The sequence below is a fragment of the Peromyscus californicus genome, unplaced genomic scaffold (assembly GCF_007827085.1).
Source record: "Peromyscus californicus insignis strain IS unplaced genomic scaffold, ASM782708v3 Scaffold_6__1_contigs__length_162567912, whole genome shotgun sequence".
In the NCBI taxonomy this organism is placed as follows: Eukaryota; Metazoa; Chordata; class Mammalia; order Rodentia; family Cricetidae; genus Peromyscus; species Peromyscus californicus.
Window position 1 is genome coordinate 66,187,989 of NW_026294584.1, and position 21,269 is coordinate 66,209,257.

General features: G+C 41.0%; 1 protein-coding gene across 4 annotated transcripts in view; it reads right to left on the reverse strand.

The window, feature by feature from the left end:
* Window positions 1–5,737: 5,737 nt before the first annotated feature.
* Hycc1 (hyccin PI4KA lipid kinase complex subunit 1) overlaps window positions 5,738–21,269 on the reverse strand; it is a 63,802-nt gene continuing 48,270 nt past the window's right edge. For 3 of the 4 annotated variants that reach the window (XM_052719891.1, XM_052719892.1, XM_052719890.1), the window contains exon 11: window positions 5,738–10,336. In XM_052719891.1, the coding sequence (XP_052575851.1) occupies window positions 9,762–10,336 (575 nt within the window). In that variant the 3' untranslated portion in view covers window positions 5,738–9,761. Of the gene's footprint in view, window positions 10,337–11,130; window positions 11,427–21,269 lie in introns of all 4 variants that reach the window. The other variant, XM_052719893.1, reaches the window with a different exon arrangement.

Genomic DNA, 21,269 nt, shown 5'->3' on the forward strand with positions numbered 1-21,269 from the left:
CCTCGGGTTGTCTACACATTGACTTGGAGAAGTCGTAAAGCTGTAAGTTCAAGATGACAGGCTGCTTGTTCCTCTGGGGGAGATGGTTATTATCAGGCAGCTAGAGGAGTACTTGATCATGGTTTCAAGACTTGAGATGATCTGGGGAGGGGGGTGAGACAGTCCTGCTATACAGATATGACTGATTCTGAGCTCATCATCCTCCTGCCTCAACCTCTGAGTGCTGAGTTCTCTGCTCATGTGTCTGTGGAAGAGTTGTACTTTCACTCCTATGGTGGAGATTTTTCAGTTCCTAACCCAAGGCACAAGCATTTTCTCAGCCTTCTCTCATGACTTGGCAGTCACTGCCACCGAGTTTTAGCTTCCTGAAGCAGTAAGATGAGCAGAAAGTCAGCCCATGCCTTAAGTGTTTCTTCTAGTATCAGCCAGCATCCCTAGGAAATAAATTGGTTTTTAAACTTTTGTTGGGCCAGTGAGATGTGAGTGGGTCAAGGCATCTGCTTCCAAGTCTGAGCTGAATTTGATCCTCAGGACTCACATGGTAGAAGAGAATCAACTCCTGAACAGTGTCCTCTGACCTCCACAAGAGTGTGTGACATCCATGGGTGTGCATGTGTGTGCACATGTGGACACACGCACACACACACAAATTAATAAATAAATGTAGTCTTTCCCTAAGTTCTTATTTATTATCTAAGTGGAAATTTGATGTTAATTACTCTGATTTCCATTGCCAACTTGATGCGATTAAGAATCACCATGGAAACACACTTCTGAGTGTGTCTGCGAAGGTGTTTCTATAAAGACTGAACTGAGGAGGGAGGGCTCACCCTGCATGTGTGTGGCAGCATTCCTTTGGCTGGGGTGTCAGACTGAACAACAGAGGGAAGTGAGCTGAACCCCAGCGTTCATCTTCTCCTCCTGGCTGTAGATGCATGTGACCCCCCATGCCTGCTGCACACACTGGAGTCGGCACGAACCCTTCTCTCCTCAAGTCGTCTTTGCTGCGTGCTCTGTCACAGCAGTGAGAAGTACAATTGCCTGTTGTGCTGTTCCTAGAAATGGAATGCCAACTCTCTCCGGACACTTAAGGTGAGGTTCTTCAGGAGCCTTTGGGGAGAATCAAGATGGTAAACAGGGCATCGAGTATTGCACATAGAAGCCATGGTACTTGGGGTACATGGTACACTAGCTCCAGACTCAGAGTGATGACACGTTTCTCCTTGAGAGGCTGGCATTGACGGAAGGAGTCCCATCTTGCTGACATCTGTGCACAGCCTCGAACCAGCACAGCCAGTGGTCCTCCCTCATGGCTGTGTGCTGATTGAACAGGGATCCCAAAGAGCACTACGGACACCCCACCCACCCTCAGCTTGATGATGTGTTCATTAAGGGCCTCCTTCACAATGGGGCCTGTGCCTAGCATTTATGCGGCAAACAGTTATTCTTATAAGATGAGCCCATTTTAAGAAGTTCAATCATACCTCTAGCTCCAAAATTTCCTGTTACTTCCATGTCCCCAAGCACCTGGATGGGCGTAGAGGGTGCAGATCTGCACCTCAGGATGGCCCCTGAGCAGACAAGAGCACGGCCTGCATTCCTCACCCGCCCTGCTGGCCTCCAGCACCACCTCTGAAGGGGATTTATACCACAGTTTTTTTTTTTTTTTTTTTTTTTTTTTTTTTTTTTTTTTTTTTTTTTGAGACAGGGTTTCTCTGTGTAGCTTGCGCCTTTCCTGGGACTCACTTGGTAGTCCAGGCTGGCCTCGAACTCACAGAGATCCGCCTGGCTCTGCCTCCCGAGTGCTGGGATTAAAGGCGTGCGCCACCACCGCCCGGCTTTTATACCACAGTTTTGTCCAGCCCATTCCAGCACGCTGTGCACTGCTTGTACACTTTGTCCTCTTCGGTGAACTCAAAGTGCATTATTTCCCCTGCGCGTGCTGCTCACAGCTCGCTTTCTGGCTGGTTTTCTCCTTTCAAAGGTCTTACGAATGTCAACTTGACGGATGTAAAACTAAAAGGCGCAGGGAAAGAACTAATTATTGAAACAGGATTCTGAGCTGGTGTGGAATTACAGTAAAAGGGAGATTGGTGGCATATCCAGCAGGGGGGTTCACTCTTCACTGGAAAGAGAGAAGAAACTGTGACGGACAATTGTGTGACTCCGTGGGAGGGTCAGGAGTAGAAAGGTGTTGGTTAGACAGCGAGGAAGAGTGCAGGGAGCACCCTGATGGCTTGGGGGAGCACTCTGATGGCTTGGGGGAGCACCCTGATGGCTTGGGGGAGCACCCTGATGGCTCAGGGGAGCACCCTGATGGCTCGGGGGAGCACCCTGATGGCTCGGGGGAGCACCCTGATGGCTCGGGGGAGCACCCTGATGGCTTGGGGCACCACACAGCAGTGGACCCCGCTACAGCCACTGCAGGGGAGGCAAGGAGTGTGTGAGGCGGAAGACAGGCCTTGCCTATTTTGTCGTCTCATTATCACTCAAGTGCACCAGATACACAGGAGAGAACAACGTGGTAGAAAACAAACCAAAAAGTTAATGCCAAACACCAGCATAGACAAATCATTCCAGTCCATTAGAGCTGAGGAAAAAGAAACATGATGTCAGGATTTGCAACATAGTTATGCAGATACGTGTCTAAGAATCACAGTAATCACATTTTACAATCTTCTCCATGCAGATGAACAGGAGGGAACTGGTTTCCTGACCTCCCTTGAATGCATGAGAAGCAATGTGTTTCTGCCGCCTTCCTGGACTAGAGTCGGAGTCCGTCTAGGAAAGCGCATCTTACTCTATCGTGCAGTGTACTAAAGCCTCACTAGGGAAAACAGAACCACAACACAATGCCTTGACCGTACCAGAGCAACCAGTTAGACCCAAGGGCTGTTAGGGTCAAGGCGCTTCAGACGAGACTGTGGAGATCTTCACGGTAACCTTGAGAAGTCAGTAAAGACACATGGATACACTCTGCCCACACACTGCCTTATCACCCTTGGAAAAGAGCAATAATTCAAGCCCATGAACACTAGCTACAATGGGCAGTGTCAGAATGCCCGTATCAAGCTGGCTTAGTTATTGATTCCAGGAAATCTGTGTCCAGAATGTAAATGAATGAAGTAAATAAATGCACGAACACCTCCATTTCTCTTTCTTTGCACTCAACAGATTGGAAATAATAATCTACAATCCTAGCAGCTGCTTCTCAGTGGTTAACTCAGCAAGGCTCTTTATGACCCCCCAACCCCCGCTGCCACCATGAATCCTAACTATTAACTCTTCCAAACCCAACCCCTCCCTCATGAGAGATTCTCATGTGCACACAGATCCCAAGTTCTGCAAATCCCTTACTCTATGCTGCACATGCAGCGAGAGATGCCAAGGTGACCTTCCATGTAGTAAGTTCTATTTAGTTTTGCTTTGTTGACAAGTCATCTGAAGTTAAACAGTAGCAAAGACGCTTTAAAAGAGACTGTTGACTTAATGGGTATGTACTCTCGGACAGCAAATAGTCTTTTTTTTTTAAATTGTCAGAACAGTTTGTCTTTCACTACAGGTCTCTGTCAGTGACGTCACTGACAACCAATCACAGGAAAGCCACTGAAAACACCAGATCCTTTTGAGAAGTCTTTTCTAACAACAACGCACCACCAAATACTTAATCCACTGATGGTTGTTACTGGACCAAACTTTGTTAAATTGAGGAACTTAATAGAAGTACAGGTTTTCAGCTTTCACACATAGTGATTATGATTCTTAGAAACTAGCACAAATCCCAAGAATCTCCATTTTTAAAGCATCAGTTTTTCACAATGTAGGTTGTCATTAAGAACTTATTTATATGTGTGTGGTGGGTGGTGTGTGTGTATGTATGTATGTATGTATGTATGTATGTATGTATGTGTGTGTGGTTATCTGTATGAGTATATGCTATATGTGTTTGGGTGTCCACAGAGGCCAGAAGAAGGCATTGGATCCCTTGGAACTGGAGTTAGTTGAGCCACCAGATGTAGGTGCTGGGAATTGAACTCAGGTCCTCTGGAAGACCAGCAAGCACTCTTAACTGCTGATTCATTTCTTGAGCCCCAAGCCTGTCTTTAGACCACATTTTGATAAATAATGTGCTTCCTTGGTATCAACAAACACATATGCATGCTGTGTTTTATGTATATATTATATATAACATACATGGTATATAATATAATATACACATATTAACTACTCAAATATAATGAAATGGGCTCATGCTGTATACAACATATACAGACCCACATTTTTAATGACTACATCATATTCCACTATATATACTAATTGAGACATTCAAAGTCCTGACTTTTTTTCCTATTATAAACAATGCTACAATGAATACCTTGCATTTATACATTTGTGTCAAATTTAATGCAAAACAGAGTTGAATAGACATAGGGTAGGATTACTAGGCCAAAGGGCATGGGTAAAGACTCTGCTGAATTGTTCACTAATCCATTTGTAGCAATTTACATTCCCACCAATTGTCTCAGACACTAAGGATTTCTCCAGATAAATACAAATACCAGTTCCAATCTTTATCAATCTGAACAGCTAAGGAACCATTTATTTTAATTTTAATTAGCATATTTTTAATATAGCAATAATGAGCATTCTGATTACCAGTGAAACACAATTATCTCATATTCTACAAAATACAGCATCATTTAGTTTCCTGAAAGTTTTATTTTACGATGGACTAAATGAACTTAGATACGAGTCGTTTGACAGGATGTGGGATCCTTTTACTAATCAATAACAAAGAGCTGCCTATGTTCAAAGCTGGCCATAGCACTCGGTGACCTTGGGCAAAGCACCCGCTCCCTGAAAGTTTCAGTTTCCTCTTTTGTAAAATGGGGTGCTTCTCACTTTTAAAGATTGTTTTGAGTACTTAAGTGACGAGTCAGTTGTTACGACCACAATAATAATTCAAGAGAAATTATGGGATGACTAGCTATTTACAGTCCTTATTAATGATTATAAAACAGGTATGCAGATATTAACAAAGCTATGTGTCAGGGCCTCTGCTGTCACCAGAAGAGTGCACGTCTCACAAGGGACTGCCATAAGTCCTTAAACTGGCAGGTGCTTGTTCCATAAGTCGTCTTCTCAGAGTAGCTAAGGAAGTATTTCCTGACCTATTCCTTAGGTCAGCTGGAATTACTCACATAAATAATCAACCGCCCACTAGAACGGTTCCTTTTGAATGGAGTTTGTTTCAGTATATACAATGCAGAACAAGGAATGCCACTGTGATCTCCTGCAGCCAAGAAATGAAATACTGTGATGTATCCTACTGTCCGGAAGCTGGCAGCAGCCCAACTCTGCTCTGCCCTCCACACCTGAAGGCCTGTGCTCAGGTCTAGAGGCAACCCTCAGCACCCAGAGAGAAACTCATTAAAGTTACAGGCAATCCTATCCACTTTGCCCATGCCTCTGGCTAGCGAATCAGCCACTGCTTCAAGGCCCCGGGAGCTCATCTCTGGATGGACACTGATGAGTGCCCCAGTTCCTCACCCTGAGGCATAAAGCCAGGGGTTAGAGTCCTCAGGCAGCTAACCCCAACGGCGCCCGGTGGCTCGGCTCACCCAGGCTTACTTCTGTCCCTCCCGGTGGCTCGGCTCACCCAGGCTTACTTCTGTCCTCCCAGTGTGAAGCTCACACACTTCTGCAGCAGTTCTTAATGAATAAAATGACCTAGAAAAACATTTTTTAGTTTTTATTGCAATAAAACAAGGGGAAACACAATGTATAAAGTACTGCATATGGAGAACATTTATACAAATGTACAAAACTTCAAAAACTCAACTCCAGTTTATTTCATACCTTAAAAACATGGAAAGCACATAAAAATATCCAAAGTCATGTTTATTCTTAGGAATGTAAACTCTAGGAATACAGTGACAAGTATATCTGTAAGAAAAGTTTCGCGTTACCACATGATCAGAAGGAAAGGTCAGAGGCACTGTCAGCTCCGACAAAAGAGACAGTATGGGGACAAGAAAAACAACTCACAGTTGAGACCCATGTCCACTAGCACTCCACCGTACAGCACAACACCACCTTCAGATTGTTCACTCTTAGTCTTTTCGGAAATGTGCAAGTTAGAGCGTGCAGAAGCTCGCACACTGGCACGCGCACTCTGGTAAGCCGTCAACAGTGTCAAGCACACATCTCAATTCCGCAATGTGTCAGCACTCAGCAGCAAACCTACAAGTGTAAACTTGTGCTCACTAAAGGACAGGGTTTTAGCCTTCCCTCAGGGACTGGGAAGACACTATTGTATGTGAATTTCTATCTACAATGCCTTAGAACCCAACACGGTGTCTTTCTAACTATCCTTCTGTTACAATACTTAACATATGCTTCCTTAATGTGCTTTCCTTTATGGACATGTAATGTGTCTGGAGACCTAAACAGTAAGCTGCCTTACTTCAACTCTTTGCTTACAATCATGTTTCAGAGTAAATACTTCACTCCATAATTTATCATTCAACATTTTAATTGTGAATTTCCAAAATAGGAAGAAATCCCTTTAAACTGGGACCCTTTTCAGCTATTTTGATTTAAAGATGCATTTCCCTTTAATTCAACTTTTAACAACTGAGTTTTATTTGCAGAGTGGGTGCTTTACAATTGAAAGGGTGATGAAACACTGCCTTTTCAAAACAAACAAGTTGTGAGGGAATTCCTGCTCTTGATGCTACAGAGATGGGACAGGTCAGGCATCATCCCAGTGACCCCAAGGTGCCCTCCCGAGGCTCCTGGAGGATGAAGAGAGGCCCCCAGGGCAGCGAGACCCTTGGAAAAGTCTACTTTGCTTCTCTCTTAACTTGGATTTCAGAGACTAATGCTAGGCACAGCTTCACAGGAGTGCCCAGGCAGCACGGCTTTAAGAATGCAAGGGTCAGGTGAATTCAAGAACCCAATCTTAGATCTGAACTATGGGGTACCGGACCCCACTTTTGTGTGGAATCCTCTTAGTAAAAGCTGTTACTCTGGATCCACAAGATGTCTATCTACACTTAACATCTTTACAGGAAAACGACCCACAAATCCACCCAACCTTTCACATTTGAAAGATGAGTAGGGAAAGAGTCGTGAGTATAATAACAATTGTTGCCATAGTTAATATCATCCGACTTTTACAACTGTTACAAAAAGCTTTCAATGTACACAATCCTTATTTGAAATAGTATCAAAAGCAGTATAAAAGAATTTATTGTTAACATAACTCCACACTTCAGAGAATCAATTGGTGTAAATCATTTGGAGCAAAAATTCTGACTCACTGCATGGTGTAAGCTGTTACAGATTTTGTAAAGAGAATGAACACATGCAAATACACTGTGCATCATGTAACAGTTCAAGAACAAAGGCAGGGCTTGTCCTACTTAAAACCTGCAGCCTCTGAGGCTCTGGTTTCATTCACAATCAACAAGAGAAACAGAAGATGCTACAGTTTTATTACAGAATAAGTGAGGACTAGGAACTTAAGAATGAGAGAGGGTATAACAAGTCACGTGCCGATGTTATTAAAAAGTTAATTAGCCGTCAAAAACAATGATGATTATGACAATCTAGTGTCTAATATCTGTGCTTGAGGGCTGGGAGACCACTGAGACTCCTACACATTAGACAAGTAATTAGCACTCTGAAACTGTCTTCACAAAGATGAATGCATCACTAGGGGCCTTGCTAAAATGCCAGTTTTCATTTACTAGGTCTGCCCCTAAAATTGTGAAGTTTTATTAAAATACCAGGTAACACCAATGGTTTTTGAACCACATGAGTAGCAAATGTCTTCAACAATATCAAAATGAGGTTTCATTATGGTAGTTGAACATTATCCTGATCTCTCATTTATGCCAGGTAATGTTTCTTTAAACTTATTCTATGCTGAGGCAAACACCTCAACTTGCCTAATGACAATCTTTTCAATTTTTTCTCAATATTATCAATACTGCTAGTAACTAGGTGTAAAAAAATTCTTTGTTAAAGAATTACAGAAAGACAACAGGAAATTCACAGTGACATTTTATAAACCTTTTCAACTCTATACAAGATGACTACTAAATCATTCCACTATTAATTTTACTGTCTACTTACAACACTTGAGGACAGTTTAAGCCGACAGTTCATTCTATTACTGAAACTAACATGGTATACTCATTTATGCTAAAAAGCACAGGTCTTGGATAATTAGGCTTAACCTGGTAGGGAAGCATGTAAAACTGTGTCTCAGTTGTAAATGGTTCGCACTCTACAACATGTGCAGTTTTGTCCTCTATATGAGCTGGACCCATGCAGGTTCAAAAGGGAAACACAAGCATGTTCTTGTGATCCCAGCTAGGGACCATGAGTAAGGAGACCTTGATGGACCAAGAGTCAATGAAACCAAGAAGTGGTCAGCTTCCCAGGTCTTTCCCACTGACCTTGCTTCCTCTCACTCCAATCGCTACTCGAACACACCAGCCTCATAGGCGCTTCAGCCAACCAAACAGACCACCACAGGCACCAAGCTTTTGAGTCCACAGAATTCACAGAGGTCACAAAGTTCACAGAGTTCTTGAGAGCTACATTTGTTTAGCTTCTGCCTTATCACCTTTCTTAGTACAGGTGTTTGATTGGCAGGATGGGTGTGTAACTGAATTATTCTTTCTACATAACAAGAACACTTAAAGCTCACAAACAAGAAGCACATTCTTCTTTTCTTATGTTAAATTTAACAAGACAAACACAAGCAATTCTAAGTTAAAAATGCACAAGTGTCCTTTGTCCATATTCACTAGCTTCATTTTCTTTTATCACATTCTGTAGATGAAAAATTATCTAATTTCCTTCATTTGTAGACAATTCTCTATTAAACGCTTGATACTGGTGTCTTGGGAGCTGTGTTGCCAGATTTACAGTGGTTTCCAGGAAGTCTTCTGGGATGCGAGCTCTGAACTCCAAAATACAAACTAACCAGGACTTCTAAAGTCGAGCAGCAGAGTCAAGCAGCTTTGTGGCTGGTTACACTTTAGAAACCGGAAGGGTCTTTCATCGGTGGAATCCAGATCAAACACTTGACAACGTTACCTACCAGCAATCTCAGTGCTGTTTAACGTTCTAAGGACACCAACAGCAACCCTCCCACCTTCCCTTCACAACTGTCCTGCCCACAACTCGCAGTGTGTGAGGCACCTGCCCTCACCTTAGGGGAGACGGGCTCACAGAGCTCACATGGCACTTGGCATCCCCAGTGCTCCAGGGGTTTGTCCTCTAACACGCCTGTTTGTCACCGTGGCTTCATGGACTCGCTCCTCTGGCCAGGCTCTACAGCCGCGTCCTCTCACACACAGACTCTCCTTGACTTCTCAGGGCAAATACTCAGACACTAAAATATGAGGTATTAAAAACGACCTCACCGAGGATGGAACCAACTCAGACAACTGCAAAAATGGATTGTCACACTGACAATCTTAGAGCAACAGTAACAAGCAACAGGAAGGAGGAAGAAAAGAATAGAGAACTCAAGTCAAGGGGCGAAGGGTACCCAAGAAATAGCAAGCCCATATCTCGGCTTACTACAAACTAGACAATGTTCCCTTCATAGTCCAAGGAGCCTTCGGAAGTCAAGACACAGGCCTCCCACCAGGAGCAGGCATGACGGACTCGGGACTTTCATAAAGGAGCAAAGCCGTCTTTCCAGCTTCACTGCGTATAGGAGAGAAAGAAGTTACAAGCTAATCTGCAGACAGGGTGATGCTAACACTGGGAGGCCCCTGCGGACCTGCCTGGTACTTCATGGCAAGCTCAGTCCTTTCTGACACGGAAGTAAGCTTTTCTTCTTGGAGACTACAAGCAGAAAATCTGTGGGCATCTGCCCCAGCAACACAGCCAACGGCAGGAGAGGGGCTGCGTGGGGCTGGGACACCACTGACCTGTTCAAAGGATTTACTAAACACAGTGGCCGCAGTCTTGGCCAAGCCTTGGCTGCTGGGCTTGGGCAGGGACTGGCTGGAGGTCAAGGTCAGTCTCTTCAGAGAGAGAAGCTCAAGGTTCTCGCTCTGGGCTCTCTGGGTTTGTTTGCGAGCAAAGTGGTCTCTGCAAGACTCCCCTGCCGTTTCTCTCTCTTTTGCTCCCGCTCTGCTTCCTCCTGACCGTCTCTGGTTCTTCCCTACACTTGTCTTGTTACTACAGTTGTGACTACTGTTTGATAGACCCGACTGGCTGGTGCTAGACGCAGCCCTGGAATAAAATCCCTCGTCAACTTCAGTTATGTCCGTCAATTCTTCTTGACCTGTTAATTCTGTGTCTCCTAAACAAAGAAATGACAAAGAGGAATTAACTTAAGTATCTTAAGCAACTTTTAAGAGTAATACCAAATCAATTACATTTAAATCAATATCTTAGCAGAATTTCTTAAAGCAATAGATTATAGACAAAATCAAAGGATAAATTGAAACATTTTATAAATGTCAAAAAACCAGTTCATTGGAATTAAATGACAGTGATTTAAAGAATATTAATCCAAAAGCATGCTATAAACTATCCCCCACTACGTTTTTAGAAAGAATTCTCCTATTATGCATGCAAAGAGCAGAAGCAATTAGAAAAACCGTCAGATGTTATAAACTAGGGGTGACCTCTCTATCATAGCTCCTACCAAGGAACTTCAGTTAAAACAGAAGAATAGTTAAAGAGTTTTTTTTTTTTTAAAGAAGGTTGTATTCTCCATTCCAAATATTCAAAGAATTTAAAAAAACCCATATATATATATATATATATATATATATATATATATATACACATTGTAAATATCACAAGTTCAAAACTTGTTAAAATTCTATATACATTACCCTTCATATAAAAGATGGGAAACATCACTTTAGTTCCAAAACTTAAGCAGAAAATTACTTCAGAAGCAATTTTCTGCCTCAGTTTCTCTAACAAATTCCTCAAAGACCACATAGGGGTGATCATTCCAAAGAGCATTAAAAGTCATTGAGAAATTACGATGCATAACTCATGCACTTTATTAGATGGCATGCAAATCGTCTGTGACTGTGCAACTGTTGCTTAGCATGCACCGGTGCCCTTGCCTCAAGATACCTTGGGGTGTGGCTATAAAGTGCTCTGCTAAAACTGCACTCTGCCAGCTGTGGCCATTCCATCCTCCATCATTTTTCTTACAGATTTCTGCCTCCTGAGCTCAGGCAAGCCTTTGCTCTCACTTCTAGGGTCTGTGGCTGTCTCCTGCATGCCCTGCATATGCTGGGCATCAATGTCTCCTAGTGCTCTGCCTTTTTCCCCATTCCCGGTTCTCTCTCCGGACACATTTGTGACACTAATCTCAGGAATGACAAGGATGCCCACTTCGGTAGCATCATTATTGCTGTCAGGTTGCTCTAGAATCGAAGATGATAAGACAAAATGATGGCTGAAGACAGAACAAAAGAAAATGCAAAACAAAACCAAACCCACAAAACTGGATGATTGAATGTTATGACACTGTGATTCCATGATTTACAATCCTGGGACAGTGCAGGAGACAACAGGATCAGGCTCTTTAAAAGTCCGTACAGCATCAGTTCAGAGGCTGTATTTTTCACACATATTTCACATGGAATATGAAACACATTTTTTTAACAAACAAAAATACAATTCTTTAAAAAAAAACATTGTGACCAACTGAATGTATGCAAACTTTAGGTAGATGCCCCAAATTATACAGGCAAATACTCTCGCTCTTGCCAACAATGGTAACCAAAGCATGTAGAGAAGTCCCCTTTGTACAGGTCACATCTTATTTTTTATTAGACTACATTAAGCCTGACTAGCCCATGGTATTCAGGGAAATGCGTATTCAATCATGTCATCCTGATTAGGAATCCTACAGGCTAGTTGCTGTCTCTCACACTCAGTATCTTATACATCAGTCAACCCTGATGTGCGGAAGGTAGAATTAAACAGTCTATTTCTTCAGGTTCATATGAGTCCACGCAATTTGATCAGCTTGTAACAGTCCATTACTACAATGGAAAAAAATGAAAATAGATATGGAAAAACAAATTGGTTCTCAGTACCTTATTCTGAAAACAGCCCCTGTAATTCAGACAAATGGACAAAACTCATAGCTGTGAATATCTATAAAGATGACTTTATTTGTGCCTTACATCTAAAAGGTTTTAAGGCTCCCAAATAAATATCTGCAATAAGTGGTAAAAATAATATAAATATGTAAAAAAATTGGACCAGTGGTGAAATTTGAACTCCATAACAACATAAGACAACACAACCAAAACCAAAAACAGAAACAGTATATACTCTTTAAAAATGCAGCACACAAACCTGTTTGAGAAATGTCTTCGGAGACAGGCTCATCAACCCTACTGACTGTGTAAAGTCTGAAGCTGTGTACAGTGAAGGGACAGAGGCCATGCTGCACAGGTCTAAGGGGGCCTAGCTTTGCTGCATAAGAACACCAGGCATCTTTGAGCAGCACGGTGCCCGTTTTCACCCCAAAAAACCTGATTCACAGGTAGCAGGAGGTAGGATGGGCACTACAAGTCTTGAGCTCTCAGCTGACTAACGTGCAGCTGAGCTTGGAAATCAATGCTTTGATTCCTTCGTATTTTGAAAATGGTTTGACTACCACATTTACCACAGGGAACACTCCTGCACACCTCCTCAAAGCTCCTGTTGTCCTGTGGCCATGATCATGAGCGGATACAATTACCTCTCCTTAACTGGTGCTTTACACACCAAGTTTCTCATTCTCAGGTAGGCTAAAGGATGCGAGACCCTAGTGTCCTGCTGCTCCTGTGTGTAAACTTCCCAACCAAGCCTATTCCCAGTTGCTAACAGCTATAATCAAAAGTAAGGGCGAATAGATTCCTATTGAGGTACATGCCAGAGGTCATGGCAACACAGAGTCAAATTTCCATGGTACTGCTGGGTGGCAGCCAAGACTTGTTCATTTACATTTGCAGAAGCCACTTCAAAAAGAAACATTACAGGGACCTCCAGTCCAAAAGGCAAATAAAAAATGTTGGCAGTTACCCAGGCATAAAAAAAAGAAGTAATATTTAGTTTTATAAAAATTTAAAAGCTACACATAGGCATTCTAATAGAATAAGGGACACTCAGTGGCACTGTTCTTTTTTTAGCACATTCTCAGATATTACTCTAATATATTCTCAAAACATTATGATAGTGAGACTCTGAAGGAGGCCATTTAATCCCCATTTGCATAAGAGGAAACTGAAGTTCGGAAAGTATACAACTGTTTAAAGGGAGAAGCTAAGAAAGAGACTTCCAGTTTCAAACGTCCATTCACACATACAGTGAACTCTAAGTCAATTTGTTAGAATCGACTTGATTCAATGTTCTCTGCCATCTCCCAACAATGTTTGATTTATCTGGATTCTTGGTCATTTCAAAGAAGGCAAATAATTTACTTTGGATGAACAAGAGCCACAGCAAATACATTCTAGAAGAATACACAAGGAATTAATAAACTCAAGATCAGTTTACTTTTATTTTTAATTGGTTTTATTTGTGAAAATATGCTGATGGAAGTTAATGGTTTAAAAAAGGCGATTCACTGGTGGCAATTTGCAAGGGAACTGAGAAATGGAGAGAAAAATATTTATAAAGCAGCACAGGCATGGAACCGTTAGTCACTATCAGGACAGCAGTCGGGGCTGAGCAGATGTAAAATCATGAAATTAAATGGCATTGAGAAGAGGATTGAATGCTTTCTTGTAACAACAAACTGGTTAAATGATACATGTGGTTGCTCTAAAGGTAACCAGGATGTCTTAACTACTCATTAAATTCATAAAAAGAAGAGCATGTTATTCTGGACAGAGCAAAAAAGGCAAGATTATTCTCAGGGAAATTAGATAGAAAAGAAAGATGATTATATAGCCCAAGCATTTATTACACAATCCTTTCCTTAACGTCTTTGGCATTTTCCATTGCAGAACTCTCGTGACCAAGTCCCTCGCTCCCCAGACTGTGGGACTGGCCCTGGTTCCCCAGTGCTGGAAGGCACATCTGACTTCTTCAGAAGACTGAGCTATGCAGACTCCTTGTCACCCGTCACAAGTCTCAACACCCCTATAGTCCATACACCCTCTCCCCAATTCTGTTCTCTTAGAAAATCCCTTTAACAAGCTACAATTACCTTGTCTCCCCAGGTGTATATTCCACAGTGACACTGATTTTTCTCTGGCCACTGTTAAATACCTAATACTGAGAAAGTAACTTGTATGTAGTAGACAATAAATCTTTTTCTTCAAATTTAAAAATGTTTCTTCTGTGTGTATAGGTATTTTGCTTTCACATGTGTACGTGCACTCTTTATGCCTAGTGCTGTGTGGGCCAGAAGAGGGCTTCCAGTCCACTGGAACTGGAATTAGAATTGGTTGTTAGCGTCCTTGTGGGTGCTGGGAATTGAACCTGGGTCCTCTGGAAGAGAGCCAGTGCTCCCAACCACTGACCCATCTCCCGAGCCCCCCAAAATGTATTTTTAATGAACTGAATGAATCTCTATTACAAGATAAAATTATTATTGAAATAAAAGTGAAAATGAAGAAGATATGAAAAAGTAAGTTTGGAAAATGTTATTTTTTCCTTTTATTCAGTCAAATGATACACAGCTTAAGATAATAAGAATTTTTAGATGGCAAAAAAAAAAAAAAAGACCAAAAGTTCTTTGTTTGAGAAAAACAAAGTAGGAATTTCTAAAATGTACGTTTATTATAATGCTTAATAACACCAAAAAATCTTTTATAAGCTAGTTCATTTCTATTGTTATCCAAAAAAACTACATATATAACTAAAGAGAGGTAATTAATCCTTTCTGTAAGAAAGTTACATAGAAGATGTTTAAAGAAATATTAATTACATAACGAAAGAGTTGCTTTTCCTTGGAACTTAAAAATGTATGCTGCCGGGCGGTGGTGGCGCACGCCTTTAATCCCAGCACTCAGGAGGCAGAGGCAGGCAGATCTCTGTGAGTTCGAGGCCAGCCTGGTCTCCAAAGCGAGTTCCAGGAAAGGCGCAAAGCTACACAGAGAAACCCTGTCTCGAAAAACCAAAAAAAAAAAAAAAAAAGTATGCAAAAGGAATTATGATTAGTTTATACCAAAAAAAAGAAATATTTACATTTGACTTCAAATAATTTTAAAAAATTGAAATAACCAAAAAGAAAATTCTCGGAGACTATTTGATTTTATAACTTCTATGCACATAAGCACTCTTCACATATGGAAATGAAGAAAGCTAGAGAGTACTTCCTCAGGGTTCCGAGACGCAAGCCTGGCAACCTGAGGTGGAAACCCAGAAGCCAGGCGAGCGTGGAAGGGAGAGCTAACTCCACAAAGTTGCCCTCGTGGAAGGGAGAGCTAACTCCACAAAGTTGCCCTCTGACCTCCACACGTGCACGATGACATGTGAGCCCCCCTTCCCTCCACACACACATCCGTGTACATGCATACACACACATGTAAGTGCACACACACACACACACACACACACACACACACACACACACACTTTATAAACATTTAAAATTGAAGAATATCTACGTTGTCCTTTGGTGGTGTGTCTATTTTAACACAGACTTGCTGTATAGCCCAGGCTGGCCTCGAACTTCTGATTCTCCCACCTCCGCCTCTTGAGCAGCTAGAGCTACGACCATGCCTGGCCACGAATACTTTTATATTTTTTTGGTTGTGAGCCTAGCCTTTAACGGCTGAGCTATCCCTCCAGCCCCCACGAATACTTTTAATATAGACAACTCCAATTTTCTTCTCAAAGGCAATTCAAATAATTTCACATTTCTTCTGATTTTGGGGGGAAAAAGGGTGAGTACAAACATTACTAAAGCTGATTTCTTACAAACACAGCTTCATAAGCCCAAATATCTACCTACTCTATCTGCACTCATGAAGTACTCTTAGGTTCTGTTCTTACTTGCCTTCTGGTTGTTGTTTACTAAAGGTGACAGTTTTAACAAAAGCAATTTAACTATTAATAGAATTGACATATTTTTGTACTCAAACTACCTTATGAGTTAAAGGACAGTGTGATATGAGGCTCCTGAAAGTTCTCTGTGAAATAATGAGCTGCAGCTTAAAACAACCAAAGATCTGCATCACACTGCTTTGACAGCAATTGTGAAAAGTGCTTTAAATTCCAAAAGACAATCATATACATCCTCTACAACTTATGATGTATAGATCTTTCTGTATTCGAATACAGAAATGGTAGAAGGTGCCTAAGCAATTCTTATTCTTTAACACCATCTTTTAATGATTATATTTTATTCTATCCAATGGAGAAACATTCTTTATGTATTTACTAGGTTGTATCTTAAAGTATTATTTATAACAGGAAAAATTAGAAGCAAATTATTCAATATATGGACAAAGGTAAGTAAATAACAATTACCAACTCAATGTGGAATATATATTATGTAGTCATTAAAATAACTATAATTGAGTTACCAGGAGAATTTGGAAAACATTTGAAGTGTTAATTAAACAAAACCAAAGCACCCAACATTTTAAGGTACAATTATGAAAACTCTATGCACATATGAAAGAATAAAGGAAAACTCTAACAACTGACTGGAATTACAGATGAAAAAACATCACCTTACAACATCAGCTTTCATACATCAATAAAACAATTAGAAAAGAAGGGACAAATTGCTCACCCTAAGCCTTTTCAAATCATCCATTCCTTGTCCATGAATATAACTACAATGTATCTAGCACCTATAATGTGTAAGTCATCAGTTTAGGCACCGAGAAGTCAATGGCAAACATAATAGATACCAGTCCTTCCTGCTATGTACAAAGGCAAATTTGAATGGCAGAAAAATGCAAATAAAAACAGTGGAGCAAGTAAGCAGGGTAATGAAGGGCAAGGTCGCTTCAGGGCACTTTGGGAGGCGTCTTTTAGGATTATGAGATCTGAATGATGAAAAGGTGCTGGCTACAGAACAATCTGGAAGAAGAAAGGGTGCACGTGGGTGCCTTCTTGCTATTCAAATGTCAGCCAAACATCCCAAAGAACTAGTCAAAGGTCCTAAGGCAGAAATGACTCAGAATGTTTGAGGGTTGGAAGGAAAGACTCTAAGGAGTCAGAGTGGAAGTGCTCTAAGGTGAGGTGTAAGCAGTAGGTAACTTGCATTTCAGACTGCAAAGGCAGCTGCCAACAGGCACCATGGATCAATCACCTGCATACTTTATTAGCATTTTAATGCAATAGAAGTTGCACTGTTTAACACAAAACATTGAACACAAAGTATATCCCAAGTTAGAAAGAGGAAGTACTGTGGGAAGGCTCAGTCTGGGCCAGTAATCTTAAGAAGGAATCAAAACTTGACAGAAGTAGCAAACAAGGGCTGGGAGTTAAAGGGCTGCTCTTTGAGCAAGGAAAGATTGAAGACGGAGCAAGAGCAGAAACCTGCACCTGGAGTCAGAGGCAGACTGTGCGGCAAGGGAGCTCACGGAATATCCTGTGCAGACCAGGCTGACGGCAACCACCATGATACTCCATCTCCAGTGCCTAGATTACGGGTGAAAGCCACCAGCCTGGCTTAGAATTGTGACTTTCTAATTGGAGATGTAGGAGGGATGCTAATAACTAATTCCCAAAGTTTTCTACTTTTGAGTTTAAAATTATCACTATTTCTCAAAATGTTTTAAAAACTCTTACCAACTTTTACTTCCCTCAATTTAAGCCCTTTTTCATTAAGTCATAAAATCAGACTCACAAAGTAAATATTCCATCTCAAGATTTATGAGTTTAATCTTCTCCAGTATCTAGAAAGACAATCTTAAGTGGTCTGAGATGCTTATAAATAATAATTATTTTAAAGATATTTTCCTAGAAATACATTACATCTCTTCAACAGTTAGAAAGTAACTACTTTCTTGCTTCATCAATGGTATACACAACAGAAACTTATTAACACCCTCTACAGCACTAGCCAGTTTAAAATAAATTATTTTATATACAAGTTGTATCTTTTGCACTTGTGTGTCTGTGTGTTTCATGCGTGTGCACATGTACATGTGTGTGGAAGCCAGAGTTCAGTCACGTACCTCCTTTAGTTGCTTCTTCACCTGGTTTTGGAGACAGGGTCTCTCGCTGAACCTGCATCTCACTGACTCAGTTAGACTGGTTGACCAGCAAGCTCCCAGGATCCTCCTGTCTTCAACGCCCATCTCCCAGCGCTGGAGTTATGGACCTGCACCATCACACCCAGCTCCTACATGGGTGCTTGCCTAGCAAGCATTTTACCTACTGAGCTATATCCCAGCCTCTGAATCTTTTTATCATTTATTTTTTACTCATCTAATAAGAAAACACTTAATAACTGAGCAAATTATGACACAGACCACTTTTTCTGGTATTTTTATAACAATTACAAGTCTCTTTGAACTATGTTATCTCACTAAGTTTTAAGTACCATGGTATCCATTAAATAGAAACAATTTTATAAAACAAAACTGTAGTCAAACTGCTTGATATAGTAACTTTCAACTGGTCTTTCTTTGGGCTCACTATATCTAAATTGTATTAATCTGATTCTTCCATACAGTAAAATAGTCTAAAATTCTCAAGGTGCTTGGTCTCCATGTTGGAAAACACATATTACCTCTTACTTAAAATTCTTTTTCACCACTTAAAAGTTTGTATTCTTGGAAATTCTAAGTCAAAAATACTTAAAAAGTAGCACTAATTAAAAATATCCACTAATTAAAAGGTACCTGAGAGGCTGAAGAGGGGGTCTTCTGAGTTTAAGGCTAACCTGGGCTACATACAGAGATCTTACCTCAAAACCTCAAAGGTTAGGGATACAGCACATAGGAGCCCTGAATTCAATCCCTACCACCACTAAAAAGAAAACCAAAAATGGTTTTAAATTAAGCATTTAGCATATGCTAGGACCAAAAGTAGGGTGAAGTTCAAAGGATCTAGTTACAGATATTATTTTCATTATTCTTTTACTGACACTTTCCTGTTGCAAACAGTTGTAACTGTACGTAACTGAGAAATCCACAAGAAGTCTATTTCCTATTTTGACATTAACAAGATAAAGTAAGATATTATGTATTAATTAATAAAGACATGTCAGGGATTAGAGGGCACTTCCACAGGAAGAACAACAAAAACTTTAGACACACTGCTGCCGCCATATAACACATGCATGCTTTGTGCTTGATAGTACTCTCAAACTAAGCACATTTATTTCAAATTAAGAAAACTCAGAATTCACGTTTTAGGAGGGGGTATCATTTGAATGACAAATTAGCCAGTATAAACTTATCAAGAACACAATTCTGGATAGCTGACAAAGCAATTCTTACAAGAACTAGCCAGCCTTTGGCTGGTTCAACCAGCCTTGATATGGGGCACTCCAAAGGATACGGGATGCTCTGCGCTTCTGCTCCCATCTCTGGACAAGCACACAGGAAAGGACCCAGGGGTGAAGACCCAGGAGTTCAGGGGATTGCTAGATACTAGTCCGCAAAGCTGCCTGCGCTCATTATTTGTAGCCACATGTCAGTCCCCTAACTTAATGAGGGGACTTTTATAAAATGGCAGCTATTTCAGTAACGGTTTCAAGAAAATGGAAAATAGCTTATCTTGTTCCCATGTAGGTAATTTTGTTTAAAGTGGAGGAAGAATGAGTCATAATAGTGGAAACAAACAAAAAATAGCAGTTAAATTGCTCTGGAAGAGAGGTAAGAAGGGAAGTCTGGGGTGGTCAAGTACAGGTAGTGGGGTGGAATTGCTGTGCGGGAACTCTGGGAGGACAGGACCACAGCTGCAAAGGCAGAAGCAGCTGCTGCTGGCTTTACAGAAACCCTCAAGACCACAGCATAAAGCATAAAGAAAGGCTTGGTTTTCCTTTGCTTCTACCTTTACTTTTTACAGAAAATATTTAAGTAAAATGCCTTTTTTTGGTTTTAAAAATAATGCTATTGCTTTATCAAAATTTCGCTCGTTTTTCTTACTGGAATTTTCATTTTTAACTCTTTTTATCATCACAACCTATTTACCTTTAATTTAACTTTTGAAAGTGTGATCTTGTTTTTCTTCCTTTACTTGCCTCTTACTTTCTATACAGCCTCAACATACAAACGACTGAAAAATCTATACCTGAAAACTGTACCTTTGCCTTGAATTATTCACCACCACAGGATAAAGGAAACACAACAGGGTTGAAAATTAAATGATTACCATAGAATAAAGCCATTAATCATGAAATTATGAAAACTCAAAGCAGTAACTGTGCACTATAACTTCTATTTCCAAAGTTAAGCACAGACATAGACTGAATCATTAAAACTTTCTCAAAGACTTCAATACAAGCCTGGAGGAATTGGAAAGGCACAACACTGAATGAAGGCACTTCCCTCTAACAGTAAAACAACCAAGAAAAAAAAATGTGGACATCAGGTCAACATGTAGTTAACTATCTAACAGGTTTCTCTAAAATAATACCTATCTATGGACATTGCCTGCTGTGGGATGGTCTGTATGGCAAATGTGTTGCTGATTGGTCAATAAATAAATCACTGATTGGCCAGTGGCCAGGCAGGAAGTATAGGCGGGACAAGGAGGAGAATAAAGCTGGGAAGTGGAAGGCTGAGTCAGAGAGACACTGCCAGCCGCCACGATGACAAACAGCATGTGAAGATGCCGGTAAGCCACAAGCCATGTGGCAAGGTATAGATTTATAGAAATGGATTAATTTAAGCTGTAAGAACAGTTAGCAAGAAGCCTGCCATGGCCATACAGTTTGCAACCAATATAAGTCTCTGTGTTTACTTGGTCGGGTCTGAGCGGCTGTGGGACTGGCAGGTGACAGAGATTTGTCCTGACTGTGGGCCAGGCAGGAAAACTCAAGCTACAATTGCCTTCTGTTATTACTCTATTGAGTGAAATAGGATGAATTATGATTAAAACATGACTTCAGGGCCTGCAAACATACCATGGTCCTGCTGATTGACAGCAGGATAATGGTGACAGTGTGTGACAGCAGACATGAAAATTCACATCCTTTCCACTCAATTTGTTGTGAATCTAATTTGCCCTGAGAAAACCAGTCTGTTAATTAAAAAGTAAAACACAGGGCCAAGCAAATGACAAAACTGGTCACAATACAACCAGCCGAAGGAAGGGACATGGGTCTGGCATGTGAGCAAGTGTTAAGACTA